At 58.3% G+C, this 20100-nt stretch overlaps 1 protein-coding gene across 1 annotated transcript; it reads left to right on the top strand.

Annotated features, from left to right (window-relative positions):
* Positions 1-4016: 4016 nt before the first annotated feature.
* On the top strand, positions 4017-17028 carry LOC116622972 (tubulin beta-3 chain). The gene is made up of 7 exons (XM_032389791.1): positions 4017-4981; positions 6534-6631; positions 8018-8104; positions 8190-8332; positions 14181-14289; positions 14817-14927; positions 15631-17028. Exons 1-7 carry the CDS (start codon positions 4032-4034, stop codon positions 16704-16706), a joined length of 2574 nt encoding a protein of 857 aa, XP_032245682.1. The 5' UTR covers positions 4017-4031; the 3' UTR covers positions 16707-17028.
* Positions 17029-20100: the final 3072 nt, after the last annotated feature.

Here is a 20100-nt window from a genome sequence, read left to right as displayed (position 1 = left end):
GGCAGCCCTGAGCGAGAAGGAGGCCGAGAGGTACACCTTGGGAAGGATGTCCTGGCAGCTCTGGAGATTGTATGTGGCAGAGATGAGGGGGCATTTGATTGCGGGGGAGGGGAGGTCAACAGAGCATGGGGGAGAGCTCATCACCTGGGGCAAGTCCTGGCCTGCTCCACAGCTCAGCACCACACAGGGCTGCCTGTCACTCAGGAGCCTGATTGGTTGTGGGAGGGTCAAGGACACTGAGGTTGGGAGCTGCCAGTCTGTTGGGCCCCCTCCCGGCCCTGACCTCCACTCCTGTAAGTAGCAGACGGGGGTGGGAGGAGGTGCTGCTCACACGCTCTGGGCCAGGATCAGTGTTGGCTGGGCCTCCCAGGAAGTCCCGCACAGTGTTCTAGACATTGATGTGCAGTCACCTTTTGGGGAGATCTGTGAGCTTATCCTGCTGGGAGCTCCCAGCATTTGGGGGTCAACAAACGCCTCTGCTTTGAACACCCATGGAAGGACAGTGCCCTGCAGACGTGTTGATGTCCGTCAGTTACTGCTCATACTTCATCCCATGTCACCGTAACTGGATTTGGTGGGTGGGATTGAGGACGATTGAAATAGTCCCAGGCTGTCCTGGATCCACATTTCTCCCATGAGGGTGTCCTGCGATAAGCTTCAGCCAACAGGACAGGGGTCTGCTGGGTTCCTCCAGGAAGGGGTTCGTTCTCTGATGATGACAGGCAGGGAGAGCTTGGCACCCTGCCTCTTCCAACCTTAAGTACATCTGGATGGGGATGCGCTGTCCGGAGCTGCAGCAGTCGTTTTACAACTAGGAGTTGGTGACCTTCAAAATAGAGCCAGTGTTCTAGAGATAGCGAGGCAGAGAGAGGCTGGGCCCAGACCAGGGTGAAACTGCTTCCTTCTGGGCCTGCTGTCCCGAGAGATGATTAAATCAACAGTGCTCAGCCAAACTGCTCGGGTTTAGGTCATTACTTGAACCTCTGAGTTTCCGTGGAGATGAGAAGACAGCCAGCTCTCTCACATCTAAACATCTGCTCTAAAGGCTTGCTCTGCCCCCCAGGGTCCAGGCAAGGGTGAATGGGCTCCTCCCAGCCGCCTGCTGCCCGTGGTCAGATTGCTAATGGGTTATGCACTCTCCCATCAAGTCGCACCCTACCTCAGGGTAGCACAGACACCACCGGGTGAGCAAACAGGGTGTTCCTCTCTCCGAGTCCAGAGACCTCATCATGACCCAGCTGTCGGCCAGGCCACGAGCCAGGAGGAGCAGGCTGCACGCCCCACATGGCCGCTCGTGGGGCTGTCTCCTGGCTGGCCCCCAGGGTTGGGGAGCTCCGTGAAGGAAGCAGGGCCTGGGCCCTCTGGTCAGGCCATGACCCCCACCTCCTGGTGTGGCCATGGTCGGACACTGTATCTCACTGGACTCTGCAGTGAGGGGCTGTGTACACACCAGCCCCGCCCCACCATGAAGCTCATTGATGCATCAAACGCTCATGTGTTGCAGGCCAAGTGTGTGCCTGGCACTGTTCTTGGTGCTGGGGACCCAACAACTGGGCTCCTGTTCTCACAGCCTCCTCACATGTGGGTCCAGCCCACCGTCTCAGGTTGGTACGTGCTCTGAGGGGACAGTTGTGTCCACCACCTATCTCCTGGCCATTCCTCAGTTTCTCCCAGGGGCACTAGAGATCGAGTTGATACCACTGGCCTTAAGATTATCTGTGATTTCATTTAGACGTTTCCCTCATAACCATAACTAATCACAAAGTTGAGAGTCTCCGTCCCATGAAGTCCCCAACGGGCACATCAGAACCAGATGGGGAGTCTCGAGGCCTCACCCGGAAGAGGACTGGTTGCCTGCCAGAGGCTGTCCAGTTCTCACGCTCTTTGAAGTCTCAGGCGGGGGGAGCATGTCCATCTCAAAGGCCTCTTTATGGAGCTGGGGATGCTGACTTCCCTGCGATGTGCTGACAGAAGCTGACAGAAGCAGGGGGCAAGGCAGCAGACTCGCAGCTGGGGCCCCCAGAGGTGGAAGGTGGTCCTTGGTGAGGGACGGCTGCAGTGTGAGTCCTGGGACCCGTGTGGCAGGGACAGAGCTGGGGCCTCACGGCCGCGGGCATGCACAGCCCCTCGCTGCTGCTGGGACCACCCTCACTGGCCGTGGCACCACCCCCTGGTCCTGGGAGGCTCTGCTCCCTTCGGGGTTCTCCATGAGGAGGAGAGAATGGGAGGTGTGAAGTCCTAGGGCGGGGAGCTCGGCGTGTGGGCCCATCCTGTGCCTGGTGCCTGTGGCGTGTGGGGCTGTCTTCTCATGTTCTCCGTGGGGAGGCGGGGGCTGGGGTCCTCATGCCCTGCCAGCAACAGGCCAACAGGTCCACCCCCACGTGTCGCCCTGTGCAAACACGTGGCCTATGTCCACCAAAAGATGGGGCCAGAACACCCAGCAGGTACTGTTTGTAACAAGATGGGAGATGCCCAGTGGGGTCTGTGCATTAGACCACTACTCAGCCACGAGGATGTCAGGGAGTGGCTCCCAGGGCAGGCGGACGCCCTAGCTGTTCTGGGGCAATTAACGTTTTTGTGATTGGTCTGGGTGCTGCCTTCCTGGCTGTGTTTAGGTTGGTGCATCCACAAACCTGCAGATTTACAACTCGTGTACTCTCATGTATGATGTTCTTCAATAAAAAGCACAATCAAAAGGGGGAGCAGCTTGTCAGTGGGGTGAGGCAGATGGAAGGGATGGTTATTATTTGTAAGTGGGCACGAATGTGTGATGACACGTGGGCCGCCTGGCACTCGGGTCGGGGAGAGAGAGTGGGCTTGAACGGGAATGTCACAGATAACACTCAACACTGAGACCCCCCTCCCAGCTCCCTCCCAGCCCTGCTGCCACCACCGAACAAGGCCCTTACCTCTCTTGTTGCCTCAGGTTGTCTCCCCTGTCCGCAAACCATTCTGTTCTCCTCCCACCTCTGCTCTTTAGAGGAGAAACTTGAGTCTTCAGCGAGAAAGTGCTGGGAGCACCCTGGAGCGAGGCCATTCTTGGCCGTGCACCATGTGGCTGGAGACAGAGGTCTGCCCTTGAAGTGGTTTCTCTGTAGAGGAAGTGGGGGCTGTCAGCTCTGTCCCTGCCCCTCCCCCCACGGAGGATGAGGCAGAGCAAGAGCCTGGTGTGACCGGGATGCCCTCCCACAGGGCTCCGTGAGGGGGCTGGGCGTCCTAGGGGGCAGGGGCTGCCCTTGTGAGCATCTAACGTGGGGTAGGGAGCTAGGGGTTCAGGCTGGGGGTGCATGGTCAACACCCAACGACTGTTTCCAGGGCAGAGTGGCATCAGGTGGGTGGCCAGAGATCAGAGACGGCTCCAAGGAGGAGGCGGTGTTTGCAGGGGGCCTGGAGCAGAGTTAGAGGAGGCCCCCACATGGGTAGACCCTGGGAGTGGGGCCAGGCTGGGAGCGCTGGTTGGCTGAACACAGGTGAGAGGGGAGACGCCCTGCTGAGCCTGAGTCACGTGTCCTTGGAGCCAGGGCAGCCCTGGCTGTTGTTTGTGCTGCCCAGAGGAAGGCCGGCCGGGGTGCCGTGCGCGGGTGCTCTCTGATCGTGCGTCCAGGGTGCACGCCCATCATGTGGCCACCCTCAGGAGGAGGGGCTCCGGGGACTTTAAAGCTTCATTCTTCCTGGGACCTCAGCCCACCCCAGGCCTGGAGAAGCAGGCGGTCTGGCCAGCCACGAGGCTGCAAGCGGCATAGAAATGCATGTCTGGACCTGAGCAACGGCACCTCTACGGAAGAGGTGGGGAGGTGGGCTGAGGGTCTGGGGTCCGGAGAGACTACAGGGTTGGTGCAAGGGAGCTTGGGGTCCTGGCTGGGAAGCAACCACTCTGCCGGGAAGCTGGGGTCTCTTCAGCTGGGTCATGGCTGAGCTGACTGACAGGGTGAATGTGAGGGCGGTCCAGGGGACACGAGCCCCGCTGGTGGCACCATGAGCTGAGCGGGACGCCTGAGAGTGAGGACCCCTTCCTGCTCCCTGGTGAGACTATGTCTATGCAGGGTCCCCAGAGGAGGCTGCTGGGCTCCTTCAACTGCACCCCCCCAGCCACCCCTCACCTCAGGCTGGCTGCCAACCAGACGGGGCCCCGGTGCCTGGAGGTGTCCATTCCCGACGGGCTCTTCCTCAGCCTGGGGCTGGTGAGCATGGTGGAGAACGTGCTGGTGGTGGCCGCCATTGCCAAGAACCGCAACCTGCACTCGCCCATGTATTACTTCATCTGCTGCCTGGCTGTGTCCGACCTGCTGGTGAGCGTGAGCAATGTGCTGGAGACGGCGGTCATGCTGCTGCTGGAGGCCGGCGCCCTGGACACCCGGGCGGCCCTGGTGCAGCAGCTGGACGACGTCATTGACGTGCTCATCTGTGGTGCGATGGTGTCCAGTCTCTGCTTCCTGGGCGCCATCGCCGTGGACCGCTACATCTCCATCTTCTACGCACTGCGGTACCACAGCATCGTCACGCTGCCCCGCGCGTGCTGGGCCATCTCCGCGATCTGGGTAGTGAGCGTCCTCTCCAGCACGCTCTTCATTGCCTACTACAACCACGCGGCCGTGCTGCTTTGTCTCGTCGGCTTCTTTGTAGCCATGCTGGTGCTCATGGCGGTGCTGTATGTCCACATGCTGGCCCGGGCCTGCCAGCACGCCCGAGGCATTGCCCGGCTCCATAAGAGGCAGCGCCCTGCCCACCAGGGCTTCGGCCTCAAGGGTGCCGCCACGCTCACCATCCTGCTGGGCATTTTCTTTCTCTGCTGGGGCCCCTTCTTCCTGCACCTCTCACTCATGGTCGTCTGCCCTCAACATCCCATCTGTGGCTGCGTCTTCAAGAACTTCAACCTCTTCCTCACCCTCATCATCTGCAACTCCATCGTTGACCCCCTCATCTACGCCTTCCGCAGCCAGGAGCTCCGAAAGACCCTCCAAGAGGTAGTGCTGTGCTCCTGGTGAGGCTGCAGGCTCGAGGCCACGGTGCTGGGCAGAGGGAGCTGGTGATGCCATGTGGCCTGTGGAGCAGGGCAGTCGCTTGCCAAAAAGGACAGACGAGATGATCTCCGGAGGTGTGGATGCATGGACCCTCTGGGGCCGGAGAAGGGAAGAAGCACCCATCTCCAGGAGTTGCCGTGGAGAGTGCAGGAGGCTGGGGAGATGGTGGGGCCACAGGCACGAGGGGCAGGTGCCGGGCTTCTGGGCAGCATCTCTGCCCACTCCCGGAGAGCTACGCCTCCACCCAGGGCCCCGGCAAGCTGTGCACACACCCACCTCTGCTGCCGGGTCTGGGGATTTGTGCCCCTGCCTGTTGGGATGTGAAGTCTCTGTGTTAGGAGCAGGACAAGTACTGCTCCCTAGGAGGGCCTCAGGAAGAGGAGCTTTGTGACCAGCAAGACCTGGCCTTCCAGGACCGCTCCAGGAAGCAGTGAGCCTCTATTTCAGGCAGAGGGACCACGTCTCCTGGGGCTATGGTGGAGGGGGGCGCTGGTCTAAGGCTCGGTGGTGACCAGAGGGCTGGGGGCCCATCCGTGTGTGCCGCACGCACCCGGCAGACAGGGCCGGCCAGTGCCTGCCGGGCCAGCGCGGAGGCTGTCGGCCGGAATCAGAGGCCGGCGTCCAGGGCGTCAGGGCTGGGAAGCATTCTGGTAATAAATGCTGTGCTCGGTGCAGACTCATCGCCGCCCGCCTTGCCTCCTTCTGGAAATTGCTCGAGCCTGGAGGGAGGAGGAAGGGGGAGGGGCAAGGGTGGGGTTGAGGGTGATGGACAGGGAGAAATCCCAGAAACCAGCCAGAAACCATGGCTGGCAGGCCCGGGTGAAGAACCCACAGCCCCAAAGGACCCAGAGTGCCCGAGGCGCTGCCCAAGGCGAGTGTGTGGGGGCCCCAGTGACACCTGCTCTGGGCCTGTGTCTTCGCTTTCTCCTCGTGGTGTAAACCCCAGCTCAGAGCACCTAGAGTGAGAAACAGCAGCTGCCCCGCCCCAGTGACCTCCATGGGGACCCGACTCGGCACAGTCCAGGGTGCCCTTAGCTGCAGCAGGAGCAGGACCACCGTGACCCATATGTGACCTCAGCCTGAACACTTCCCTCTCACAGCCCAGTCATGCCGCCCCTCCTCCATGTCTGCCCACAGTGCAGAGTGTGCTGGGGGGTGGGGCCTGCTCTCCCCCAGGACTGCCCTCCTGGGAAGTATTTGAGGCAAGGCCTCCCAGAATGGAGTGGGGCTGTCCAGGGACTGTCCAAGCCCAGGCCCCGAAGGAGTGGACATGTGGGGTGAGCCCTGCTGCTGGTGCCGGGGAGCCCTTGGGCCCCCGTCTGTTGCAAACCTGGGTCTCTCACTGAAGAGCCCACCTGGTTTCCTCCACACATGCTGAGCGTACAGTCGACCCCCTTCCTGGTACAGGTTCGGCGGCGGCAAGGGTGATGGCATCAGCCAATCTGAAGGCAGGTCTAGTAATACCTAAAGTTTTCGGCAGCCACTGGCCAGCCACCCCCGACTCTGCCCCAGCCAGCGCCCACCCATGCTGGCAGCTTCAGCCCAGACTGCTGGTCTCAAGGCCAGGAGCTGGTTCCCGGCAGGGCTAGCCTTTGCAGGGGGACAGGACGGTGAGTCAGCCTTGAACCTGGCACCAGAGCCCTCTGGGGAGGGAGGGAGAGCGGGCCTGGCCCGACACCATCACGCGGGGAGGCAGGGCGTGCGGGTAATGGGTCTTGGCCAACGGGATGCTGCAAAGCTTCTTCCTTTGCTCAGTCGGGGAGGTGCAGCCAGCTCCGGGGAAGAGCCAAATGCTCACCAAGGACCCCCTGAATGGGGACAGGGAGGGGCCCCAGGCAGCCGGAAGCCAACCACCGAAAGCCACATCACGGACACACTGTGGGGGAGGGGTGTCTCTTGAGAACAAAAGACCCATTTCTAGACTAGCCAACTGGAGAGCTTCAGGGTGGGGGGGAAGAGGGGCTGTGCACAGCCACACCCTGTCAGTGCACTCTGGAGTGCAGCTACACACACCACAGGCCTGTTCAGCCGACTGCCTGTGGGGCCTCCACGCACTGTGACCGAGACCCTTCCTGGAAGATTCAGAAGGACCTTATTATAAGGTGGTTTCACTACAATGTCTGACCCCAGTGGTATTCTGTATGTGTAATATAATGTCTGTACTGCATGTCCACTTCATACCCTCCTTTCTCTTCTGACCAGTGGACCCTCTTCCCCGTTTGCCTCCCAAGAATCCCCCAGCTCTGTCTTAGGCGCACACTGTCTCACTACATGGCCCCTACCACCATGTTGTGTTGGCCTCACGTGGACCAAGAGTCCAGGAGTCCGGGTGACACCAGGACGTGAATCAGACAGAAGTCACAGCCCACCATTCCCCACCCTGTCAGTCCCTCGCCTGGCTTGTGTCCTTGTGATAATTCCTGACACCAGCATTCACTGAGCAGCAGCTACGTACCAGGACTGTACCTGGCAGGGGTACAAAGCATCCCCATGTACCAGGTCCATTTGGAATCTCATGGCAGCCCCCCGAGGGAGGAGGGGCAGGTACCTGGCATCCCCCACTGCAGAGAAGGACCGTGAAGCTCAGAGCTGCCGTTGTAAGCCACCCTCCTTCTGACTCGGCGTTTCTGAGCCCTGCCCCATGCTTTCTTCTGGAGGGCTCGGTGCCTGCTGCAGCATTTTCCTGCGGGCCCCACCCCTGCTAGAGTACCTTGTTTGTCCCTTCATGCCACAAGACAGGGAGCTGAGAGGCGTCCATCTCGGTCTTTGGGGTGGGAACATGGGGCTGGTCCCTGATCGGGTGTGGGGAAGAAAGACTGTCCTTGCAAAGCCGTGGGGTGGGGCTGCCGCAGCGGTGGGACCCGAGAGGGCAGCCTGGGCGGGGTCCGAGAGCCAAGAGGGGCTTCTATTGTCCTCCCTGGAGCCCACCAGCCCCTCCCTCCAGTATGCGGGGGCCCCCAGACTCCCGCCCCCGCCCCCCGCCCGCGGGCCCCCAGACCCTGGTGGCGGCGGGAGGAGGCGGCGGGCGGAGGCGGCGCGTCGCGCGGCCGAGCGGGGATGCGCGGTGCTGATGCTGCAGGCCGGTGCTGCATTCTGCGGCGGCGTCCCCCGATTGGCCGCGCGCGGTGACGCCAGGCCGGGCGCTGCGGGCGGGGCCCGGCCTATAAGAGCGGGCGGCGGGGGCGGCCGGCCCTCCGCAGCCAGCCCCGGCCTGTACGCGCGTGTCCCGCAGCCGCCCGTCGCACGCACCGAGCATGAGGGAGATCGTGCACATCCAGGCCGGCCAGTGCGGCAACCAGATCGGGGCCAAGGTGAGGACGCGCGCCGCCCCCCGCCCCCCGCCCCCGCCCCGGCTCCGGGCCCTGCCACCGCCGCGCAACCCGCCTCCCCACCCACAGCCGGGCCCCGGAGGGAGGGAAGCAGCGAGGCGCCGCACCCGGAGCCGCACTTGCCGCTGCGAAGCCAGGAACAAAGGGACGAGCCGGGCCCCGCGCCCGGCGGCCGGGGCACCGGGATCCCTGCCCTGCCACGTCCACATCGTCTTCTGTCTGTCCCTGCCCGGGTTACCTCAGGCCTGCGGGAGCGCCGCGCAAGTCGGCGGCTGAGCTCCATCCACAGCGGCTGCAGCTGTGGGGGCTGTTTGGGCGTGGCCCTCTTTGGGGTCGCAACTCAGCCTTGAGCGAGATGGGTGGGGTGGGCAGGTTTGGGTGGGGCGTCCCCTTCAAAGACGAAACGATTCTGTCTGCCCTGTTCCCGCTGCCCCCAGGAGCAGGATGTCCTCCAAGCCGCCAGAGCCATCCCCATGCCCCAACCTCGTTGTTCAGCTTCCTGACCCCACCCTATTCCTTTGTTGGGGGAGGGGTTGGGCCCAGACTCGGGGTGACCTTGGTCCAGGACTGGACTTTTCCTCCAGCTCAGCCCAGCCTGGGCAAACCTCCCGTGGGTTTGGACAGCACCCACCCAGGGCCTGTGGAGCCTGGGGGTGGGATGTTGGGAACAAAGCCCCACTCCTGGGATGGAGAGCTGCATCACCACCCGGCTCCTCCCCTCCATTGTTAGCCCACCTCGAAGATGTTGGAACTAAGGGTAAGAGGAGGTGGTTAATCCCCACTGGAACCTAGGAGACAGGTGTCACGTCCCCAAGTCCAGGGAGACTATCCCTTGCCCAAGGTCACGCAGCAAGTGCGAGACAGAGCCACGCTACCCTCCGGCTCTCAGTCCCTGCAGATGTCCAGCCCAGGGCTCAGGTTAGGTGGGTGGGGCCTGCTGCGCACTGGGGCACCCCACAGAACAAAACAGGGGAACCGGGGTGGCTTTGTCAGGACCAAGGCCAGGGACCCAGGGTGGGAGTGGTGCAGGGCGGGTTTCCCAAAGGAGGCAGTGGGAGGAGACAGGTCTTGGAGGTGAAGGGGCCTAGGAAGGGGGTTCCTCTGGAGGCTGTTGCCATGGAAACGAGGCAAGAACAAAAAGCTAATTACAACGCCGCTGGGGCAGCCTCGTGGCTGACATATAAATTGCAACTTCTTCTCTAGGGTGGAGGCGACTTGGACGGGGTGGAGGGGTGGTACCAGGGAGACTCCCTAATCACCCGAAGAAACAGCTGTGCCTGCCCCAGGAAGGGGGCTGGGGGAGGGGGAAGCCTGGGGGATGATGGCCTCAAATCAAATCAGGACTCCCGGGGCAGTCGCTGACAGCTGCCCTGGCCAGTTGGGAGGGGTGGAGGGCTCATTAATGTGGTCACAGGGGCCAGGCCTGCCCTGAACATCTGCTCCTCGGAGGGTCAGGGGTCACTGGGGGAAGGGAGGGCAGCCCTGAGTTCTGCCTGAGCCTGGGGGAGTGGTGATCTGGTTATACACCCCTCCTCTCTATGGCCTGGACAGACACATATCAAGCAAAGGCAAGTCCACGCCCTGAGCTGTAGCTGCGGTGGGGGGAGGGCTGGGGGGGGTGGCAGGAGGGGGAGGATGGAAGGCAGAGCCAGTAGCCTGAGTGCTGGACAAGTGTCCTTGGCTGAGATTTTTTTTCCTGCTTCTTAGAGGTGTGGCCTCCTGGGTTTGCTCATTATTTTTTATTCCTTTTGGGTTGATTTTCTTACTTTATATTGTTTTAAAAATTAGTATCTGATCCTTTCTAACAATTCAAACCAGAGAGAGGTGGATTTTGTGGGGAGAGGAGCTATTTCTTTCTTTTCCGCCTTTTTTGGTGACCAGTGACAGCAGTTGAGCATCTTCCTTCTGGCCTCCTTGTCCTCAAAAGTCTCCAGAGACCCAATTGAAGAAAGTGCTCAAAGCCCCCGGGCCAGCCCCAGCTGGTGCTGCCGTCTGCCCTGTGGACAGGCGGTTCATTGGCTGTTTCTGTCTCCTGATCCCATGGTGGCTGTGGGCGCCCTGGTGAAGGGGGCGGGCGAACTTTTCCTTCCCATCACCAGCAGCGACTGGCCGATGGGCAAGGGCGGCAGCTCTAGCGAGGGGCCTGGCTGTGGGGGATGGAGAGGGGTCAGGGCGATTGGGGCCAGGAGAGAACACACCTCTCCTGAGCGGTAGCTTGCCTGCATTACACTCACGGCAACGATCACGATCGCTGCGTATTGACCGCTGTGCCTGGTGTTCAGGCCCATCGCCTCCAAGACGTGCGGTGAGATAGGGGATCGCCCTTCCCCCAGGGGTCGCTCCGGGAAGTGGAGGCACCGCCCAGGAGGGACAGGGCAGGGGTCGGAGTCTAGGTCTGCTCGGATCCATTAGGGTGGGCGGGGACGCCCCCTCCCACCGACGCCACACATCAGGCGGATGAATCCGGGGACCCCATCCTTCTCCTCTGGGGTGCAGGGCCATCCAGGAGCCTTTGTCTGCGCCCCCTTCTCTCGGCCGCTGGGCGGAGCCTCGGAGGGGCGGGCCCTGGCCCTGACCGCCAATGGGGGGAGGGATTTCCTGCTTTCCCTGAACCCGCCTCCTAAATGGGTCACTGTAGCGCTTGCTGTGCTCGGGGCGGGGAGGGGCTTCGAGGTCCTGAAAGGGTTTAACACCCGTGAGTCGGCAAGCCCTCCCTCCGCGGAGCCGCGTCCCCCCACTTGCCGTACCGACGCCTCCCGGGCCCCCGAGCGAGGACGCGGCAAAGGATCAGCACCACGGACAGCGCAAAGGGCACGGGGGTCTGACGTAGGAGCCACGGCCAGCACCCTGGGTTGGGTCCAGGGGCCACCTGGCAGTTTTCTCAACTGCAGTGATGGTCATGAGTATTTCTTCTTTAATTTACAAAGTTGTATTTTATTATTGATTGAATATTACATAATATATTTTACTAATACACTTATTATAAGTCACATTTTTTATTAGTTTTAACCACAAAAGCAATTAATATATTCTTCTAAAAAGTTGAAACATTGCAGATAAGTGCCCATTTAGCCACCTCATGCCCCTAGGTCCTGCTCTCCTGGGGGGACAGTTTTGTTTTCCATTCTTCCAGCCTGTTTTCTGTGCATGTGCATCTATCTATATATATATCTTCGTAGAAAAATGTAACATCTTTTTGAAGTTCCCTTTTTTACTCTACATATCATTATGCAGTGTGCCTTTCCCTCAAGGATGTGTCTCGGGGATGTGCTCATATCAGTGACGATATTTTACTGCACCACAGTATCCCAAAGTATACTGATTTTTAAAAACTTTTATTTTTGTTATCTGTGCATATGGCTTTACAGATTTAAATAGCATCTAACCTTTTAACTCAATGAAGCCACTATTTGCTGAATGCATCAAGCCTTATGCTAACCCCTTAAGGAGGATACTATTATCGTGTCCACTTTACAGATGAGAAAACTGAGGTCTCAGGAGAGAGAGTCACTGGCACACACTGACTGGTGCTGGTATCTTGTCCATCACCTCCTGGAGGACCATGCTTTCCAGAGATACATTTTCAGTAACTCTCTGTGGATGTGTTGATGGCAGGGTGACTGACTCACTCCCTCCTGGCCCCACACTTGCTGTCTCAAGCTCATCACTCCTCTGCAGGGGCTGTGGTGTCCCTGAAACCAGAGGTCTGGGGTGTCTCAGAGCTCTGGGGACCAAGACCCTAGCTCCCGCTTTCATGTAGGCCTCAGGCTGAGGAGGCCATGAAGATCCAAGTAGTGGTAGGAAGCTCTGATCGGGCCCCGAATGTCTCAGTGACATTTCTGTGTGTTTATTTTTTTCTAATTACAAAATTAACACACACAATGTAAAAAGAACAGTTAACAATGACAAAACGGGGAGTAAATCCCCTACCCTCACTGAGTGACGACCTCTGATAACAGCCTCTCTGGATGAACTGCCAAGACTTTTCTATGCATTTTATAATAATGATAACACTGTTGATAATGATCAGTTTTAATTTTTTATTTATTTTTTAAAAATATTTTTTATTAATTTGAGAAAGAGAGAGTAAGTGAGAGCACAAGGTGGGGGGGGGGAGTTCAGAGGCAGAAGGAGAGGCAGATTCCCCGCTGAGCAGGGAGCCCTGATGTGGGGACTCTGGGATCACAACCTGAGCCGAAGGCAGACGCTTAACTGACTGAGCCACCTAGGCGCCCCTAATTACCAGAGTTTTAAAAAATATTTTCTAACTAATCTTTTGTTATTGTTTAGAAATTAACATGTGACAATTCCAAAAGAGCCAAAGGGTATACAGTGAGAAGAACTTTCTCCCAACCCAGACCCACATTCCCAGGCCCAGGTCCTTGGAATGGACACCTCTGTGCCTGTTAGAGACATCTATATATAGATAAATATGTGAAAACTGGATTCTAACTGCTTTTTTCACGGAGCCGTCTTTTTGCCAGCACATGACTCACATGTAGAGTCCTGTTATTTCTCGAGGCCTTCATACCATTCATCTTCTGAAAGTCACTCCAACCCTGAGGAGCAAAGGGGAGGGGCACTGGGAAGTCACGCAGTGTGTGACTAATGACCCTCCTTGCATGGGCCTACTGTGCTCCACACAGCTTGGAAATGCCCTTGGGGTGAGGGCCAAGCTCTGTGCAGCCTTCCCTTCACCCAGGGGATGTGTCTTTGTGTGCTGACATATATGCACGCATTCACATGCTTCCCATGATCAGCTCGCTTTATTCCCACAAAGACTTGTTTCACCATCAGGCCTATTGAACAGATGAGGACCCTGAGGCACAGAAAATCTTCAGGACCTTCCCAGGGTCACACAGCTGGGAAGAGGTGGTCCAACTCCTGAATGTAGGCCCTGCTCTGTGCTTTTGTGCTCTGGAGCAGATTTTGAGAAGCGCTGTGGGTCCCAGCCCTAGGGGGGAGTAGGGTGGGTGGCAGCAGGTGGTGGAGAGAGTGAACCCTGGGAGTCTGGGCTGTGCCAGCTCTTTGCGGACAGGTTGGGTGAACCAGGCAAGTCATTCCCTACTCAGGCTCCCCGTGGTTCCCATTGGCTGAGGCTGATGATGTGCTGGGCCCTGCCAGACCCTGTCTCTGGACATCTTTTGCCCGGACACTGAGGGGCACGTGTATCCTGGGCTCTGTCTCTGTCACTTACTGTAGGCAGCTCTTTGCCTTCTCCGTGCCTTGGTTCTTTCATCTGAAAAGAGAGAATAAAGAAAACCACCCCAAGAGGGTGTTTATTACTAACCCCTCATGGAGGAGTGGACTGTCCAGGGCTCCTGGTTAGCAAGAGCAGAGCTGAGTCTGGGAGACCTGGGTCTGTGTCATCTGAGCCCTGAACCACTCTGAGGGCGCCAGGCACCATGAACGTATAGACAGTGGATGTGCATATTTACTATGATAATTTTCTTTTTTTTTTTAAAGATTTTATTTATTTATTTGACAGAGAGAGACACAGCAAAAGAGGGAACAGAAGCAGGGGGAGTGGGAGAGGGAGAAACAGGCCTCCCTCTGAGCAGGGAGCCCAATGCGGGGCTCGATCCCAGGACCCTGGGATCATGACCTGAGCCGAAGGCAGACGCTTAACAACCGAGCCACCCAGGCACCCCTACTATGATAATTTTCTGACAGATGACAGAGCTTGGGGCTTTTCTCTGAAGTCACTCAAAGGGGCTAGTGCAAGCTTTGAGTCCAGGCCCCTAATTTGACACCCAGGGCTGAGTTCATGGGAGGGAAGGGCCTGGTGGGGGTCATAAGCACCTGCTGACCCTTCCTTTCCCCCCTGCAGTTCTGGGAGGTCATCAGTGACGAGCACGGTATAGACCCCAGTGGCAACTATGTGGGGGACTCAGACCTGCAGCTGGAGCGCATCAGCGTCTACTACAACGAGGCCTCTTGTGAGCTCCCACCCTGCCCCCATGCTTGATCTGGGAGGAGGGAGGAGAGGGCACCTTGACTGCTGGGCCTCAGCATCTCTGCCCTCCTATCAGTTGGTTGGCAGGTGTAACCCAAGACTCACAAAATAAAGATGAGGAACCCTAGAAACTGCCACCATAGTGAGATTCAAATATGTGTAATCCTCACATGCATAGTCTAGGGGATGGACAGGGCTGGGCAGGGTCATGGAGGCTTCTCAGGAAGCCCATGGGAGGGTCCAGAGCGGGGGTCACTTAGCCACTGGTGTAAGATTATGTCCATAGCGAACTGGAGAAATATTAACCTGCCCCCGTGGATGTATTATGTGGTCCTGGCTGTCTAGGGTGTTGACCATGATCCCCATTTCACACGTGGTTCCAGCCTCTTTGACCCCAGAGTCTGAACGCTTATGGTGACAGCATGACTCTGGCAGGCCAGGGCAGGATTTAGAGGGCAGGAGGAGCCCCTGACCCTCTGTGACCCACATAACCCACCCCTTTCCCCTCAGCTCATAAGTATGTGCCTCGGGCCATTCTGGTGGACCTTGAGCCCGGAACCATGGACAGCGTCCGATCTGGGGCCTTTGGGCACCTTTTCAGGCCTGACAACTTCATCTTCGGTAAGTTTCTCTTGTCCCACACTCTGATGCAGACCCCATCACGGGCAAATCCAGATCAGCAGAAACGACAGGGCAAAGTCACCCCTTAGCAGGACAGAACTGACCTTCCCGTTCTGCATTTGGCAACAGAGGCCCAGAGGAAGGGTTCTGCACAGGGCAGAACAATGTGTGAAACAGAGAATTGAGCTTATAGGACTGTTACAGGAGTCAGGCAGGACAGGAGTCAGTCTCCAGAGGATTCAAGTTCACGGGCATGCAGCACTGCTGTCATTAAGAGGGCATCACCCCATTTCTGTCTTCTGGAGCTCAGCACCCCAATTGATGGGCACCAGTCCACATTCAGACCCCAAGCGGCAAGGGATTCTGGGGCTCTGGGGGCTGTAGTTGGCACTTCCAGCATGACCAGCCGGCGGCTGGAGGGTAGGGCTGGTAGACTCACCCAGAGCCCCCCCCAAGGGAGGCAAAGCTGGGTTCTCAATTCCTGTCTAGAGCCCTTACTACCCGGCACCAGGCAGTGAGGCCCGCCACCCGCAGCATGGCTGGCGTGGAGGGTCATGGAGGGAGTGAGAAGGTGTGGGCACCCTCATTTCACAGAGAGGAGACAGAGCTTCCACAGTTGCTCTCTGGTATGGCCCCTGTTCAGGCAGGCGCTGTAGGTCTGACTAGTCTGTGTCCCCCTCCTGCTGCCCCCGCACCCCCACAGGTCAGAGCGGGGCCGGCAACAACTGGGCCAAGGGTCACTACACGGAGGGTGCTGAGCTGGTGGACTCTGTCCTGGACGTGGTGCGGAAGGAGTGTGAGAATTGCGACTGCCTGCAGGGCTTCCAGCTGACCCACTCCCTCGGCGGGGGCACGGGCTCGGGCATGGGCACGCTGCTCATTAGCAAGGTGCGTGAGGAGTACCCTGACCGCATCATGAACACCTTCAGCGTGGTGCCCTCGCCCAAGGTGTCGGACACGGTGGTGGAGCCCTACAACGCCACGCTGTCCATCCACCAGCTGGTGGAGAACACGGACGAGACCTACTGCATCGACAATGAGGCCCTGTACGACATCTGCTTCCGCACGCTCAAGCTGGCCACTCCCACCTACGGAGACCTCAACCACCTGGTGTCGGCCACCATGAGTGGCGTCACCACTTCCCTCCGCTTCCCGGGCCAGCTCAACGCCGACCTGCGCAAGCTGGCCGTGAACATGGTGCCCTTCCCGCGCCTGCACTTCTTCATGCCTGGCTTCGCGCCGCTCACCGCCAGGGGCAGCCAGCAGTACCGCGCACTCACGGTGCCCGAGCTCACCCAGCAGATGTTCGATGCCAAGAACATGATGGCCGCCTGCGACCCGCGCCACGGCCGCTACCTGACGGTGGCCACCGTGTTCCGTGGGCGCATGTCCATGAAGGAGGTGGACGAGCAGATGCTGGCCATCCAGAGCAAGAACAGCAGCTACTTCGTGGAGTGGATCCCCAACAACGTGAAGGTGGCCGTGTGCGACATCCCGCCCCGGGGGCTCAAGATGTCCTCCACCTTCATCGGCAACAGCACGGCCATCCAGGAGCTGTTCAAGCGCATCTCGGAGCAGTTCACCGCCATGTTCCGGCGCAAGGCCTTCCTGCACTGGTACACGGGCGAGGGCATGGACGAGATGGAGTTCACCGAGGCCGAGAGCAACATGAACGACCTGGTGTCCGAGTACCAGCAGTACCAGGACGCCACGGCCGAGGAGGAGGGCGAGATGTACGAAGACGATGAGGAGGAGTCCGAGGCTCAGGGCCCCAAATGAAGCCGCTGGAGGGGCGGAGCCAGGCTGCGGCTGTGGCCAAGAGGCCTGTCCCCCAGAGCCACGTCGCCATTGACACCGCCCCCAGCCTTGCCCCCGCCAGCTCCGGCCACGGCACCCCAGGGCTCCCGAGTGCTTGTCCTCCAGTATTTATGGCATCCCCACCCCACGTGAGTCCTGTCTTCCCTCCATAGGTCGGGTCCACTTCTGTGTCTGCTTTATTGTCAGCTCCAGGCCTGTTTTATGGTTTGTTTTGTTTTCTTTTGTTTTTTTACTGGTTTGTGTTTATATTTTGAGGGGGGATACTTAATAAATTTATTGCTGTCAGATATCCCTGCCTGGTGCTGGAGATTTCTTTTTATTCTGGAAAGTTGGGTCCAGAGGGGTGAGGAGGGACAGACAGGGAGGCCCTGGGAGGGGGGTGAGGGGGAGGAAGCGTCATTGTCTCCCAGGCTGGTGGCTGTGCTTGAAGCCTGTGGGTTCTGAAGGCACAGCTGCTGGGAGCTTCCGGAAGTGGGGTCCTGGGGTTGGGCCATGCCTAGATGAAGCCTCATCCCAGAACCACAGGTTCAGCTCGCCCTGGACTTGAGAACTATCCCTCGTCCCCCACAGGGAGACTCGCTCCAGAGCTTTCCTCTGCCAGGCCGCCGGAGACCCTAAGGAGAGGTGGGAAGGGAGGACCTTGAACCCTCCGCAGAGAAGTGTGGTGTGTGGGAGAGTTGGGTCTTGGGCCCTGAGAAGGGGCTGGTGGGGGTTAGTGGGCTGTGGCCCACGGTGGCAGGCGCACCCCAGTACACCCTGGCGGGGAGCCGTGTGCTGGCCCCGTGCGCCCCCTGGTGGCCTTCCTGTGTCCGACTGCACGGGCGCCTGGAAGGGGCCCACCACTAGCGTGGATGGAGGGCGCCTGGGCCCCAGACTTCCCACACCCCGTCTCTCGAAGCCAGGGGTTTCATCCAGCCTAGCCCCACCTGGGACATCAAAGCGGCTTCAGTGCAGGCGGCACCCTGGCGCCCAGCCTTCTGTGCAGAAGAAGGAAAGCCAAGGAGACCGCTGGCCCTGAGGTAGACTAGGAAACTGAAGCCCCAAAAGGGTCCAAGTCTCGGGCTCTCGCCCTGACACAGGCTGGGCTTTGGGGTCTTTGGGGCCCCCTGAGCAGCGGAGAAGCACGTCCTAAAAGCCAACGCTTCTGGGCACCTGCTCTGTGCCTGGCCACACTTGCTCCCCACCTTCAGTGCTGTGTCCCTCCACCCCACACGTGCAGTGACCGACGAGGCCACATGGTGAGTGGGGGGCTGCGCCCTGCTCTGGGCCGCAGCAGCTGGGTCCCCCTGACCAGGGCCTCGCAGGGCTGCTGTCCTCCACACAGTGCAGGCAGTGGTGCCCACAGCTCAGGTTCTCAAGGCTTTCGGGCCCCAAGAGAGTTGAGACACCTGCCCAGTGTTGACCAAGGTCCGTCTGGCCCTTGACATTCACAGATGCTCCTACCGGGCCCCAGGTCCACTGTCTTACTGCGTGGGCACCTGGAAGGGGCCCACCACTAGCGTGGATAGAGCTGCCTTCTCCTGAGAGCTCAACACATACATCTCGCTTAACCTTCACAATGATGCCACGAGGTACACATCTCCTAGGCAAAGAAATGGAGGCTCAGAGAAGTGAGGGCATTTTCCAGCTGACAAGTGGCAGAGCCTGGTGTCCGGCCCATGGCTATGCACCTCTCCATTTGGCTGAAAATGGCCAAAAATTGTACTTCCCTTCTGAGCACTGGCACCCACCAGAACTCAGATGAGCCTGGCCTCCCTGGGCCACCCTGCCTTTGTGGAGTTGGCTGTCAGGCCAATCCCCTCCTTCCTCCTCCCAAGGCCCACAGCCCAACTTAATACAAATGTGTGGTGTGCATTTTGGTGGGGACTGTGTTGGTGGTGATGTGGGGGGGTGAAGGAGAGGAACCCCAGCACCTCCAGCCCCCCAGCCCATCTCTCCTGCTCCCCAGAGCTCATCTCTGCTGCCCCCAGAGTTCTTCTGTAGCAGGGGCCTCATGCTTTCTTTCCCAGCCTACCCCCCTCTCTGCCGGCTGGTTTTCCCTTATGAGCCTCCAGCTTTACTTTCTTATGAGGAGTAACTTAGGTCTTTGCTGTTTTCTACCAGTGTATCTTCACTCCTCATTCCTTCCATTTCAGACACTGGAGGGGCAGACCCAAGTCAGCCCTGTGCTCTACATGGGTTCCAGATCCCCAGTATCCCTAAGCAAAATGAAATGACCGCTGCTTTATGCCATTGAATTTCAGAGTGGTTTGTTATGCAGCAAATGAAAATAGAAATACACATGGGGAGTGGCTAGAACAGCATGTGACCCATAATAAAGGCCATAAATATTTGCTCTTAAATGGATCCGTCATTATTAGTAGAGGGAATTTGTTTGCAGAGATGCATGGGCATGAGGGCATAGGAGAGGCCAGCTCAGTGGCTGCTCAGTGTTGCTTGAACCTCCTAACAGGGCTGATTGGCTCAGCACCATCCAGTGTGGACAACCCTTTTGGCTGGCATTCAGGACAGCCACTTCATTGGCTGCTTCACCCCCTGCTCCACCTATCCATTTCAGCCTAGGTGAAGGGCCAGGGGTGTCCAGACCTGGGCACACTCCCAGCCTTCATGGGGGAGAAGACTCACCCCTTCCTGACCCTCTGCCTGGTCCCCTGCCGGCGGTACTCAGGGGCTAGGAGATGACTTCATGCTCAGGTAGGGCTGCCAGAGCAAATACAGGATGCCCAGTTAAATTGAAAGTTCAGATAAACGACAAATAATGTTCCACTTGGGGGCATGATTATAGTAAGCAATTATGCTTCCGTTGCTAAATCCAGTAATCCTAGCCTAGCGCCCTCTAGCAGCCCTGCAGCTGGGCCTTTTCTGTGGGCCAGTTGGTTTCTAGCTCTTCACCCACTTGTTTGCTCCTTATGTGATCCTAGGAAGCAGGAGCTTACAGATGAAGAAACTGAGGCAGGAGACAAGTGAAACTGCCCCAGGGTGTCCGGCTGCCAGTGGTAGGGCTACAGTTTGAATGGAAGAGGTTGGGGGCTGAACTGCCAGCATTCCACCACCCCTTGGGGTTTTGAGTTTGAGCCCCACTCTGGGTGTAGAGATTACTAAAATAAATAAATAAATAAATAAATAAATAAATAAATAAATAAAAACAAATAAACTTTTAAGAAATATGCTCAATGTTACTAATCATCAGGGAAATGCAAATCAAAACCACAATGAAATATCATTTCATACCTGTTAGGATGGCTGTTACCAGAAAAATAAAAGACAACAAGTGTTGGTAATGGTGTGGAGAAACTGCAACCTTTGCACATTGTTTATGGAACGCAAAATGTGCAGCCACTATGGAGAGCAGTAT

This window comes from Phoca vitulina, unplaced genomic scaffold (assembly GCF_004348235.1).
Source record: "Phoca vitulina isolate PV1807 unplaced genomic scaffold, GSC_HSeal_1.0 scaffold56, whole genome shotgun sequence".
In the NCBI taxonomy this organism is placed as follows: Eukaryota; Metazoa; Chordata; class Mammalia; order Carnivora; family Phocidae; genus Phoca; species Phoca vitulina.
This window is presented reverse-complemented; position numbering and strand designations above follow the sequence as displayed.

Bases quoted from the DNA above. Each gene is read 5' to 3' on its own strand.
- LOC116622972 (XM_032389791.1), top strand. From the start codon at position 4,032: ATGTCTATGCAGGGTCCCCAGAGGAGGCTGCTGGGCTCCTTCAACTGC. The intron at 6,632-8,017 runs GTGAGTCAGCCT...GCGGGCCCCCAG, and splicing joins CTTTGCAGGGGGACAGGACG to ACCCTGGTGGCGGCGGGAGG. The intron at 14,290-14,816 runs GTGAGCTCCCAC...CTTTCCCCTCAG, and splicing joins CTACTACAACGAGGCCTCTT to CTCATAAGTATGTGCCTCGG.